Source organism: Myodes glareolus, chromosome 17 (assembly GCF_982192425.1).
Source record: "Myodes glareolus chromosome 17, mMyoGla1.1, whole genome shotgun sequence".
NCBI lineage: Eukaryota > Metazoa > Chordata > Mammalia > Rodentia > Cricetidae > Myodes > Myodes glareolus.
In genome coordinates, this window is record NC_142042.1 from 55,986,187 (window position 1) to 55,998,991 (window position 12,805).

Here is a 12,805-nt window from a genome sequence, read left to right on the forward strand (position 1 = left end):
CATAGAAGTTGTTTACAGGTAGACCTGCTTAGTAGGACAAGATGGCTGTGTGACAGAGCAAGCAGATCATGGACAGCATAGGTGTGTGTCCCCAGAGTGAAGACAGCCCCTGAAGTGCCAGCTGACTGTGCTACCGCCAGAGCTGATGAGAGTCAGCCCAGGTGGTTTTTTTTTCCCCCTCTACAACTGAATTAGGTTAAGAGCACGGAACCCTTTGTTTTGCCCTTGACACAGTTTGCCTGGCTCTGAACCCTGAGCCCTTCTACTTTAAAGTCTGGCCCAATCAATGATAGTAGAAGTGTTTGCCTTAGGGTTTGGTGGTTTTTTGTTTTGTTTTTTTTTTTTTTCAGACTTAGAACCAGCGATGTTCAGTTGTGAATAGTGTTGACTGTGAGACTTTTTAGCGGGCCTGAGGAAGGTAAAAATAGTAGGTTAGGAGGGTGTGTTGGCAGGCCAGGTCTTCAAGCGCCCTTCCACCTGGAGCTGAGGTGGGTGGGGCTGGAGCTTGGACTTGCCTGAGGCTCTGTGACCGGCCTGGTCTGGGTCGCTCCTCACCGATTTTCTCCGCCACTGAGGAGATTGGAGTCCATCCAGAGTTCTTTCTGTTTCCCAGCGATGCCTTGCGAATCAGCCTGGCCCCGGGCATTAACAGACGATGTCTCTCTCTGTTCCCAGCGGGCAGTCGCAGGAGACGCCTCCGAGTCGGCGCTCTTAAAGTGCATTGAGGTGTGCTGTGGCTCCGTGATGGAGATGAGGGAGAAATATGCCAAGATAGTGGAGATTCCCTTCAACTCCACCAACAAGTACCAGGTGTGTGGATCTGGGCGGCCGCACGGGGCAGGCTGGGGGAGGTGAACTAGAGGAAGAGACGCTCTCCACTCAGACTCTACAAGGTCTCCCTTTAAATTTGAAAGTCTGTTTTTATTTAAATATCATAGGAGAAATGAAACCTCTCTCGGGGTGCTGTTGGAGACCTTGGAGGTGGGGGCTGGAAGGGGCGGGAGAATCTGTGTACACAAGCAATAGCCAGCATCTTGGTTCTCCAAGAGTTTGGGAGGGTTGCCTCTGTGAGCATGCTTACAGAAGATGGGTGTTCACATGTGAGCATAGACGCAGTACAGTGCTCGCTTCTTTTTCTCATCTGTAGCATTCGTCGTGTATCATGAGATAGTCACGGGTTCAGAAGGAGACCTTCGCTTGTTATCCTAGCCTGTAAATATTATACTAGCTTGTCTTGGCTTGTAAATCCTAGCTGGTTAGGAGAGCCTGCTTGACGGCCACACGCACCCAACCTAATGTTTCTTCCTAAATGACCTTCGTAGTTGTCCATTCACAAGAACCCAAACACGTCCGAGCCCAAACACCTGCTGGTGATGAAGGGTGCCCCAGAAAGGATCCTGGACCGCTGCAGCTCCATCCTCCTTCATGGCAAGGAGCAGCCGCTGGACGATGAGCTGAAAGACGCCTTTCAGAATGCCTACCTGGAACTGGGAGGCCTTGGAGAGCGTGTGCTAGGTATGCAAGTGACTGCCTATGGCTCCGGAGCACAGCTTTGTCATCGACAGCCACAGCAGTTACCTATCTGTGTCCTCTGGACATTCTTCTCGTTCTTCCTGGGGCCATCTGGCTGCTGCTGCTGCTTCTTTTCGTTTCTTTTTTTTTTTTCCCCTTTTTTGCCTTATATTGTTTAAAGCAATGAGTGGTGAAGGCATAATGGTTATATTGGGAAACGGAGTCTTGCTGATTTGCTACTGACCTGTACTTAGACCCATGGCCTCATGATGGTCAGTTCCGGATGTGGGGTGGGAGTAGGGGCTTTATTATCTGACTTCTTTGTTATGACCATGGTCTGTAAGCTTAGTTAAAATCTGTTAATTTTTGATGTGCCTAAGTAGTACCTAGGATGACTGTGCATGGCCCATGGGACGTGACCACTCCACTCGTAAGACCAGCAGCAAACTAAAAGCCAGGCTGCTTCTTGTCTGTTGTAGCTGACAGCTGTTGAGGCTTAGAAATCCATTTTGCCCACTGTCCAATATATTTGGGCAAGTGGCACTTACAGTATTTTATGTGTTGGTAGCTACAAATCCATTATTGATTCTTTCTGGTGGGATAATTGAGAACCGATGGCTTGGTCGATTGCTCTGGGCCTCACACCCTTTCTGAAAAGCTAACCCCTAGGTGGTGTTTCTCTCCCTAGTCTGCCCAAATGAAAGATTAATTACCATCCTCTCCGAAATCATTTTGCTTTTTGGCTTTCGCCAACCCCAAGAAAGAAGGATGCGGTCTTCTTGAGCCTGCGCAGTGCTTCTTAGTCCCCTGAGCATCACACGGTCCTGAAGGCAGGGTCAGGAGTGATACAACCACACGGTGCAGTTACAGCAGGACGTCTGCTCTGTGTTCATCCTCAGAGAAGCTCCTATGAATGCCCATGTTGGCGCTCAGCAACATGTGACTAGATAGGAAGAGATGCCCTCAGTTTACCAGATAATCATAGGTGCTGGGCAGCCTGATGGGCTGCTACTAAAACTAGTCTTGTCAGTCCATTGTTTCTCCACATGGAATATTCCGGTCCCCTTGATAGTTCTTCCTCGTGGATTCTGTCCTTCAGCCATTTTTGTTTTGTTTCACTGACTCTGTATTATTCATAAACTAGACTCTCCCACATGAAACATCCTGCTCAAGGTGGTCAGGGTGGGTAATGGGCTCAGCAGTCCCTCGCTGCCGACATCTCTGGAACCCTCGTGGGTGCCCTTTGCAGGGATGATGGGCTGCAGTGGATCTCACTGCCTACAGCACTGGAACCCCCATGGGTGCCCTTTGCAGGGATGATGGGCTGCAGTGTTCCCTCACTATACAGCACTGGAACCCCCATGGGTGCCCTGCCGTCCTTTGCAGGTTTCTGCCACCTCCTTCTGCCTGATGAACAGTTCCCGGAAGGCTTCCAGTTCGACACTGACGAAGTCAATTTCCCTGTGGATAACCTCTGCTTTGTGGGTCTTATCTCCATGATCGACCCTCCCCGAGCTGCTGTCCCCGACGCTGTGGGCAAATGCCGCAGCGCTGGAATTAAGGTAGGGCCTAGGTGTTTCATTGGCGCCATCACAGAGCCGCGGTTCCTACCTGTGACTGTTTCCCCAGATCTAGGCAGCTGTTTTCTCTCTTGGAGTGCCTCTCAGTTTCCCATGTCCAGAGCTTTGGGTGCAGCCCTGAAGAATCAGATACTATTAAAATTTTGGATAAAGAACAGATGTGAAGTTGGGGGTGAAAAGCACCTTACTTTTGGTAAAAGGAAACACAAATGATGTAAAAGAAAAAGGCCAAAAAAAAAAATGAGATTTAAATTTGGAAATGCACTGGATGGTGCATCCCTGGTATTCTCAACCGACTTTTCAGTGACTTGTTCTTTCTGTCTTTTCTGGGCTCAGTGTTGTATTGTTTTTACTGTGTTGTTTTCACACTTAATGAAATTACTTCATTGAGAAACTTGATAGAAATGATTCTCCCAGTACTTTGTTTCTTTTAAAAGCTATTTTTCTAAATGTTAAAACAAGTAGGAACATGGGCAGGGGACAGGACTTAGTGGTAAAGGGTTCTTACTGCTCCTGCATGGGACCTGAATATGGTTCCTAGCACCCCACATCATGCGGCTCAGAGCCAGCTGTGCCTCAGGCTCCAGGGGATCTGATGCCTCTGGCTTCCCAGGACTCCCGCACTGTGCTCTCCCTCACCTGACACAGACTCGTGTAAACACAATTAAAATCTCTAACTATTCTCCTTCAGAATTGTGTGAGTATGGAGTACTAACCAGCAGTATATGCATTTTTGCCTATACACACTTTTAGCTAGTCATACCTTTACCTAGACACACCTTTGCCTTAGTAAAATGGATTTTTATGTTCCTGTTAAAAGATGTGATAGATGCAATATGATGTGATCAGGTGTCACAGAATCTTGGTTTGGGGCTATGGTTTCTTTTGGTAAATACATGTTTATAATTTTGGTGAGTTGATGCGTATTGTCCGATGTCCTGTTTCAGGTCATCATGGTCACAGGAGACCATCCAATCACAGCCAAAGCCATTGCCAAGGGTGTGGGTATCATCTCAGAAGGCAATGAAACTGTGGAAGACATTGCTGCCCGCCTCAACATTCCAGTGAACCAGGTGAACCCCAGGTACAGGAGGATCTTAAATACAGTCTCTTTTTGGCTCTGGTCTGCTTGGTTTCTTGGCTTGCACCAAAGGAGGAGGAATGCACCTGCACTACCAGAACGTGACCTTGTTGTTCAGAGGGAGACGGCCACACTAAACCCACTGTACTTGCTGCTCTGGATGCTGTTACAGTGATGCCATGCAGAACTTGGAAGTGGAGGCTCAGAAGTGTTTAAGGTGCCTAGAACTGGAGAAGTCAGATAATAAACAGTCTGAACTAGCTTCTGGTCCAAAACTGTTAGCCATTGGACTATTGGTGTCCAGTCAGTTTCTGGGTCCACACGGAGAAAAATAAACGAGAAAGAACAATTGATCTTTCTTTTAAGGGTGAGAAATTAAACCCTTAATAGCATTAAAGTGAACATGGGTACTAGAAGGCCAGTGAGGTGGCTCAGAGGGTGGAGGTATTTGCTGTGCTAGCCTCATGATGAGCTTGATACCTGCAGCCCGTCTGCAGTGAGAAGGAGAGACACAGCTGCACGAAGTTGTTCTCTGACCTCCACGTGTGTGGCTTGGCATGCATTCCCGTGTAGACACATCCTGCACGTGTGTGCGCTTGTATACACACAATTAAAAAGCAGAGAGCTGAGACACATTAGTTTTGTCTCCATTCTGTTATTGGTCTATGGCTTTCTCACCCTAATTTGGGTTAGGAGAGGTTTTTGTCAGCTCTGCTGTTTCTAAAAGTGTGTCGGTGTTATTTCAGTCTGTCTGATAGAGCTGGGGAGAGGGAAGTGGCAAGCAGGCCTGCCACAGGTGGCTGTGAGTCTTGAGTGGGCGATCTCTGTGACAGTCTGCAAATCCTGAATGATGCCAGCTCTTAAGTGATGGGGAAGTCCTTTGGGGCTTGGTTCTGTTTCTGAGGTTCTGGGTGAATGGATGGTGACCTTGGTTACTTTCCTGGTCCCAATTCTAGAGATGCCAAGGCCTGTGTGGTACACGGAAGTGACTTGAAGGACATGACCTCTGAGGAGCTGGATGACATTTTGCGGTACCACACAGAGATCGTGTTTGCCAGGACCTCTCCTCAGCAGAAGCTCATCATTGTGGAGGGCTGCCAGCGGCAGGTCAGTGAGCTGCAAGGGTCGGGGCCCTGGGTCGGCAGGTCAGTGAGCTGCAAGGGTCGGGGCCCTGGGTCCTCAGGTCCAGCGGCGGGTCAGTGAGCTGCAACGGTCAGGTCCTGGGTCCTCAGGTCAAGTGACAGCAGAGCAAAGTGGAGAGAGAGAGAAGAGGTTCTTTGTGTCTGTGTAGCAAAGAGTTCCAGGCATAGGAAGAGTGACTCAGCCGTGATGTAGTGATAGAAGCCTGGGGCCTGTCCATACTGTAGCCCAGAGCTAAGCCTCAGTGGAGTCTCCAGAAGCAACAGGCTGGGGTCCTAGTGTCTTCAGTGGAAGTGGAGGTTGCCAGGAAATCCTTCCCTCATTTATAACCAATATTGTACGTGCAAGAATGGAACTTACCCAGGACCGCTTACCAGGGTCATTCCTCAAAGCAGTCCAGGTTAAATAGGGAGAACAGGCTTGTCATTTCTCCCTCCTGTCATTGTGGGTGGGGCCTGTGAGCACTGGGACAGGATAGTTCCCAAACTCCGTGCAGCCTCGGTGAGCTAGGAGGGGAGCTATAATCTGCTGACCACCTCTCCCTTCCTTTCATCCCTGCAAAGAAATGGGGCTTTATTAACCCTCTCCTCCTTTGGGCAGGGTGCCATCGTGGCCGTCACGGGGGATGGTGTCAATGACTCTCCAGCTTTGAAAAAAGCAGATATCGGGGTTGCCATGGGGATCGTGGGCTCGGATGTGTCCAAGCAAGCTGCTGACATGATTCTCCTGGATGACAACTTTGCCTCCATCGTGACTGGAGTGGAGGAAGGTGAGAACACTTCTTGGGGGGGCTCCCCAACAGGCAGGCAGGGCGCCTCGACTCTTGCGTTCCGTTTCCTGTCAGCCCGTCTCCTCAGCCGTACAATAAAAGCGTCTTGCCTTTCTAGGTCGTCTGATCTTTGATAACTTGAAGAAATCCATCGCTTACACCCTCACCAGTAACATTCCGGAAATCACCCCCTTCCTGATATTTATTATTGCGAACATTCCACTGCCCCTGGGGACTGTGACCATCCTCTGCATTGACTTGGGCACTGACATGGTACGTGAGTGTCACGGCCACACGTGTGGTGGTAACATGTCCCCATGTGCTGCTGCCGGATTTCATTGTTATTCCTGGGACCTGTAGGGCTATTGCATGAAAAGAAATTATCAGAAAATATCCAGGTTCGTTCTAGCTTCGGCATCATTGTCTCAGTATCGGTTGGCATCAGGACCATTGTCCACATTGACTTAGCAGAAAAGAATTCTCGCTTTTGTATCCATTTACTCAAGAAAACACTGGATTCCCTAAGAGTGCGTTCCAGGTGCTTAAAACAAACAGCAGGAAAAAAACCATTCAGAAAAAAAGAGGCCAAGGGACTCAGTGGTTAAGAGTGCCTGTCAGGCCTCCCACTCAACATGCACTCACAAATCTTTCTTATTTTTTTTTAAGAGGGAGCAAGAATTTTAATACCTACTTCTGCCCCTTCTCACCTCCCCCAGGTTCCCGCCATCTCCCTGGCCTATGAACAGGCCGAGAGCGACATCATGAAGAGACAGCCCAGGAATCCCAAAACCGACAAACTTGTGAATGAGCGTCTGATCAGCATGGCCTATGGGCAGATCGGTGAGCCTTGCCCCTATGTGGAACAGTCACTGGGAAGGGCCTGAAGGGGTATTTTCTGTCTGGGATAAGCTGTGACAGGGTTCAGACTGGAGAGCGACCGATGAGGAGGCAGTGTAGCCATAGAGTCAGGCCCTGGGTTCTGAGTGTGCAGTGAAGGGAGATGAGGACCAGACTAGAGAGTCTCCTCTGTGGGAGAAGGCCTCAGCCGCCTGCCTGCACTGGGAGCAGCCTTCCTCGCGGAGCCCTGTGGTATCAGGTGCCTGGCTCTGCACTCCTCAACTCAAACAGCTTTCCGTGGTGATAGGGGAAGGGATCGCATTCCTCTGACTCATTGGGATGGGGGATTTGACACCAAAAGTTTTCTTGGTGAGTCCTCTCCAAATGATGGTTCTCCAGATTCTCATCTCTCACTGGTTTCTGCTCCAGCAGAGTGGCCAGCCGTCAGATCTGGGGTACAGAAAATTCAAATGCTCCCACTTTTAATGCCTTTCTCCTTCAAGGGAGCATAGAGAAAGCCACCATAAGTGACTTGATCTTGTTAGCAGTTAGGCCTGTGAATACCTGGATTAGCACCTTACAGAAATTCTGACCAACTTCCGTGAGATAACTCCTGGTAACAGCAGCTGAGAGTGCTTCATGTCTTTGAGGAAGACCTAGTTTTGAGAGAGAAATGGCTCTGCTCTGGAGAACTTGGGGTGTCTTGTCTTGATTGGATGACAGGAGGAAAGGAGTGGTCCTAAGATGTCTCAGGGGCTAGCAAAGTGGCAATGTGTGGAAGTCTTGAAGTAGGAGAAGAACCATGAATTTTTAGATAAGAAAGCTGATTTCTTGTAAGGTTTGTGCCCTGACGAAATCAACAGATGGCAAGAGAAGTGAGTGTTTTGAGAGGAAGACCTCAGTGTTTGCCAACTCTCAGAGAGTAGAGGGGCCTTGAGCCCAGTGTGTCCGACATGCTCGCTTCCGGCCCTCAGCCCACAAGAAACAGTGACTGGCATGTCTTCCTGGACTGTGCCTTAATCAATCAGTGATCCAGAAAACCCACCCCACTTCTGTCCTCGATGCCCTGGGGCTGCTCGGGTGATGGGCTGAAGAGGGGGTGTGGAGAGCGGGGCCATGGGTGAGGGCTAGCACTCAGGTGGTTTTTCTAACATAGGTATGATCCAGGCCCTGGGAGGCTTCTTCACTTACTTTGTGATTCTGGCTGAGAACGGTTTCCTCCCCTTTCACCTGCTGGGCATCCGAGAAACCTGGGATGACCGCTGGATCAACGATGTGGAAGACAGCTATGGGCAGCAGTGGGTAAGTAACAGTGTACTGGGATGGAAGCCAGTGCTCCTCCAACCCTGAGCACTGGGAGCGCTGCCACTAACTGTGTGGGGGAAGAGCCAGGTCTAAGGCACCTGCTTCCCCTTCCAGACCTACGAGCAGAGGAAGATAGTGGAGTTCACCTGCCACACGGCCTTCTTCGTCAGTATTGTGGTGGTGCAGTGGGCTGACTTGGTCATCTGCAAGACCAGAAGGAACTCTGTCTTCCAGCAGGGGATGAAGTAAGTTGTGAAGGGCACAGAAAAAAGGACCTGGTAATTTATTAAGTGCATCTTCACAATAAGCCAAGCATCTGACACCCAAGTTCCTGGACTCTCCACCAGGCGTGTCTAGCCTGTATCATACTCAAAGATACCTGTGAATAGAGCCCAACCAAAAGTTTTTTAAGTTTACTTAAAGAGTTTTTAGGTTGGTTTTTCTTTTTCTCAATCCTCTCCCCCGACGCGCGCACACACACACACACACACACACACACACACACACACACACACACCTGCAGTTCTTGAGCCTTTGTGGTTCTCAGTCTCTTTGTAGATGACAGGATGTTGCAATGTCAGAATGCTGGGCACACCCACAGAGTAGAATGCTCAGCCTTCCCCATCTGACCCATCAGATCTTGAGAGCTGACATTTTAGGTGCTGATCTGCCCCCCACGCACACATAGACAGCATTAGAAGAGAAATCTGCATTTGCAATTTGTAAACTTTGGTCTCCCTTGACTTTTAGGAACAAGATCTTAATATTTGGCCTCTTTGAAGAGACGGCCCTTGCTGCTTTCCTGTCCTACTGCCCTGGGATGGGCGCTGCCCTTAGGATGTATCCCCTCAAGTAAGTTGGGCCTCTTGCATTCCAAAAGGTGCAGACATAGTTTATGTGGCTTTTCCCCTCATGCCGTGTATGAGCGCCTGTTCTCGCTGGGCTTCTGACTGGTATGTGTAAGAGTTCCTCTGCACTGGAAGGTAGGGAAGCCAGATCCACCAGTAAACCAGACAGCAGATAGAGACCTGCCAGGGCCGAGGATTTGGCCCAAGGTGAGACTGCACAAGCTCTGGTTTCTTGAAATTGCTCAACAGCAAACTGTTGAGCCCTCAGGGCCTCTGCTGTCACAGTCCAGCTGTCCATAGAGCTGTTCTAAACTTTGGAGGCTCAGGCTTGGGTCCTGTTTGCTTGCCCTAGTCACATGTCACCTCTTCACCCTCCTGGAGGCTCCAAAGGAGTTTGGAGAGGATCCGGGGTTCCTTTGGCCTCCCAGTCAGTCGTGGGTGGAACTGAGCAGTTTAGAAAATAGATCACCAAGTCATTCTGTGTTCAGGAGCAGACCGGCCTTCAACGTCGAGGATGACTTTGTGCTTTTCTTAGGCCTCAGTTCTTAACGAGCAGGGTTCACCAAGAAGTCTGACAGCCGGTGGAAACTTCCACATGTGTTTGCCGCTGTCCAGTGATGGTTGAGGTTGAGCAGCTACAACTTGATTGATCATGTTGAGCTGCAGAACATGGCGCTCTTCCAACACAAGAGCCTTTGAGCATCAGTCTCTTGCGTTCCACCCACTCCTGCCATTGCTCAAACTCATCTGGACCATCTCTCACACTGGCCTCGTGCCAACACTTCCCTCCCATGATCTCATCTTTGAATCAATACCCTTTGGTCATGTCAGATGTGTGCAGGCATAGTCTATGGTGCAAGGTGAGACTGGCGTCCAGGGTGTGTCTCACGGCATGTCCAAGTCCATGGTAGCCGGTTCACTGACCTGCTATGTCTTTGGTAAGGATGCTCCCACCCAACCCATCACACCCAATAGTCCTCTGGGGCTGAAGTCCTTGGAGTTTATCTCCATGTGCTCTTGCCCTCCTGATCCTGGGCTCTTGTATCTCTTTGTTGGCTTGCTGTTTTTGTATCAGGTTCCATAGTAACCTGCAGAATATCAGGTGTAAGAAATGTCCAGATTGGATTACATTGGCCTGAGCCTTGCTGAATGGGGGGAGGGACGAAGAGGTCACAGGTTTCTGAACAGCTAGCTGGGAAGTCCCAGTGAGGAAGAATAGAGCCTCAGGACTTTGCCACTTTCCAGGCACTTGGGATCTTTTGTGAGCTGACTTGCTCCTGACAGCCTCTACTCAATTTGGTCGGTGCTCCTGTTCCTCTGAGTGAGGCAGTGAGGTCACCCTTTTCACTCCTGTTTAAGGCATATAGGAAGGCGGGGACGGCAAAGCTGGCAGGGCAGGGCTTCCTCTTTTGTTTACCCAGGAGCCCGTAGTCAAGGAAGCCTGGCCTGCAGGAGGCTGCTGGGGAGCCTGTCTCTCTGCTGGGGACCAAGTGGCAACCTTCCCAGGCCTCTTGAAGACCTTTCTTTTCTGTCGGGGCTCTACTTCTCTTAGTCCCCAGGTCTGGGAACTCAGCACACAGCTGGTCCTCCCAGATTCCAGGGCCAGAGAGCAAGGTTAGGGTCTGAATAAACTGGCTGTGACCCACACTGGCAGCTCTTTGTCTTCCAATGCACTTGGGAGCTTAAGGACTTTGGGAAAGGAAGAAAGAAAACGTTCCGTCACTCCCAGATTGTCAGCAGAAAGTACAGTCGGCTCCACCCGATTCTCGGAGAAGCCAATGGGCTTCCTTCATGACGTGCAGCCTATGAATGACCCCATAGCTCAGGGTGGCGAGTCAGCTGATGGTTCCCTCTGTCTTTCTGTCTTCCTGTGAACTGGTTCGTGTGTCTGACTTGGCCCCTGATTCTATCTCCAGACCTACGTGGTGGTTCTGTGCCTTCCCCTACTCCCTCCTCATCTTCGTGTATGACGAGGTGCGGAAGCTCATCATCAGGCGGCGCCCTGGCGGTAAGTGAGCATCCGGGCCTCCTGCGGCTGGTCACAGCCATGCCTTCCGCAGAGAGAACCACATTAGGCCTATACAGGTGACGGTTTTTAAGACTTTAAAAAGTGTGAACCAAACTTAATGTAAAGAAATCTTGGCATAAACCTAATAATAACACAGTATTCCTAGAGAGAGCTAATTTGCTGCAACTGAGGTCTCAGACACACGCACACACAAACACACGCACACACACCTACGCGCGCGCACACACACTTGCACACTCCCTAAGGATTTAAGGGGTCACTGGCCTGGCTTTTCCCGAAAGAGGACTCACTGTGTCCCTCCCTCCCTCTCTCTCAGGCTGGGTGGAGAAGGAAACCTACTATTAGCCCACTGCCCTGCACGCCATGGAGCGCCGTGCCGCACACTGCACCCACCCCACCCCCCCTTTGTGTACTTCAAGTCTTGGAGCTCGGAACTCTACCCTGGTAGGAAAGCACCAAAGCATGTGGGGAGCCAGACGTCCTGGAATGAAGCATGTAGCTGTAACGGGGGGCGGGGGGAGGGCTGCCTGAAAACACCCTGTACCGGAGCGACAGTGGGGAAGGTTTATATGTGCCTTTTCGTTTTTGTAAAAAAAGGAAAACCTGGAAAGACTGAAAGATTACGTTTTATATCTGGATTTTTACAAATAAAGATGGCTATTATAATGGAACTTGCCTCGTGTCCTTGTGGCTCCTTGGGTACAGTGGCTGTGCTGCTGAGCTGTGTGTTTCCATGTGTGGATCCCCGGCCATCAGCTCGTTCTCCTGGGGCTTGTTAGGAAAGGCAGCCCAGCCCTGATGAGGCTGTCAGCGTGGTTAATAAGCTCCCCAGGTGACTGACACCCACATCAGAGAGCCTGGGGCCGAGAGGAAACTGCCCCTTCTTCGGATGCACGAGCTTCCCTGTCCAATTCTCCTAGGCACTGTCTAGCTACTGTAGCTACAGCGCCACCTGTTCTTGACTGCTTAGCAGGGAGACGACACTTGAGTGATTTCCTGTCCTCAGTTAGCTGAGGCCTATGCAGATCTCAGTCCCTCAGGCCTTCCTGCTTGCCCTGCAAATCCAGCAGAGCTCCAAGAACCTCAGGCCCAGTTTGTCTAAGAGGGAAAGCCCGCACGGCTATCTGGCTTGTGTGCTCTGGTGCTCAGTCTGTGGAGTCCTCCCTAAATTAACGCCAGCAGCAGCAGTTCAGGAAGTGGTTCCATGCCGAGAGGCCTTGAGGGAAAGGTGACTGGTTCCGGGTGTTTCAGGGGTATTTCAGGGTCCTGTGGAGCAGCGTTCTCTGCTTTCAAGGCCCTTGAGTCCTAAGCAGGGTTGCTAATGGCCTGCACCTCTGGCTGTCATCGCCACTCCCCAGGAAGTATGGCAAGCTGGCTCACCTCTAGTTCCAACTGGTGGCCGTCATCTGCCAGATGATGTTTGCTTTTCTGAGGGGCCTTAATCCATCAGACATGTTTCTGGACTGCTCTGAAGTGTGTATGGGGAAGTACATGCCTTGTTTTCCCCTACTGCTACCACCAGAGCAAGACTGGTGGGGAAGGGGGCATCTTAGTCTGTCTCCTCCCTTGGGCTCTTTGCTAAATGATGCAAGCAAGTCATCCTCAACAAGAGCAGCCTCTCAAGCCAACATGGAAACATGCAGAAGACCCTGGGATTAGAGGGCTCTGGGCAAGGGCTGCTGAGAGTCTCTAGGGTGACTGCCA

General features: G+C 50.4%; 1 protein-coding gene across 1 annotated transcript in view; it reads left to right on the top strand.

Annotated features, from left to right (window-relative positions):
• Nucleotides 1–11,772, top strand: part of Atp1a1 (ATPase Na+/K+ transporting subunit alpha 1) — a 28,764-nt gene extending 16,992 nt beyond the window's left edge. Inside the window, exons 11-23 of the mRNA XM_087897698.1 lie at nt 676–810; nt 1,323–1,515; nt 2,899–3,074; nt 4,040–4,176; nt 5,130–5,280; nt 5,914–6,082; nt 6,201–6,355; nt 6,799–6,922; nt 8,076–8,221; nt 8,339–8,469; nt 8,975–9,076; nt 10,989–11,080; nt 11,418–11,772. Coding sequence (XP_087753824.1) covers nt 676–810; nt 1,323–1,515; nt 2,899–3,074; nt 4,040–4,176; nt 5,130–5,280; nt 5,914–6,082; nt 6,201–6,355; nt 6,799–6,922; nt 8,076–8,221; nt 8,339–8,469; nt 8,975–9,076; nt 10,989–11,080; nt 11,418–11,446 — 1,740 coding nt within the window. The 3' untranslated portion in view covers nt 11,447–11,772. The remainder of the gene's footprint in view (nt 1–675; nt 811–1,322; nt 1,516–2,898; nt 3,075–4,039; nt 4,177–5,129; nt 5,281–5,913; nt 6,083–6,200; nt 6,356–6,798; nt 6,923–8,075; nt 8,222–8,338; nt 8,470–8,974; nt 9,077–10,988; nt 11,081–11,417) is intronic.
• Nucleotides 11,773–12,805: the final 1,033 nt, after the last annotated feature.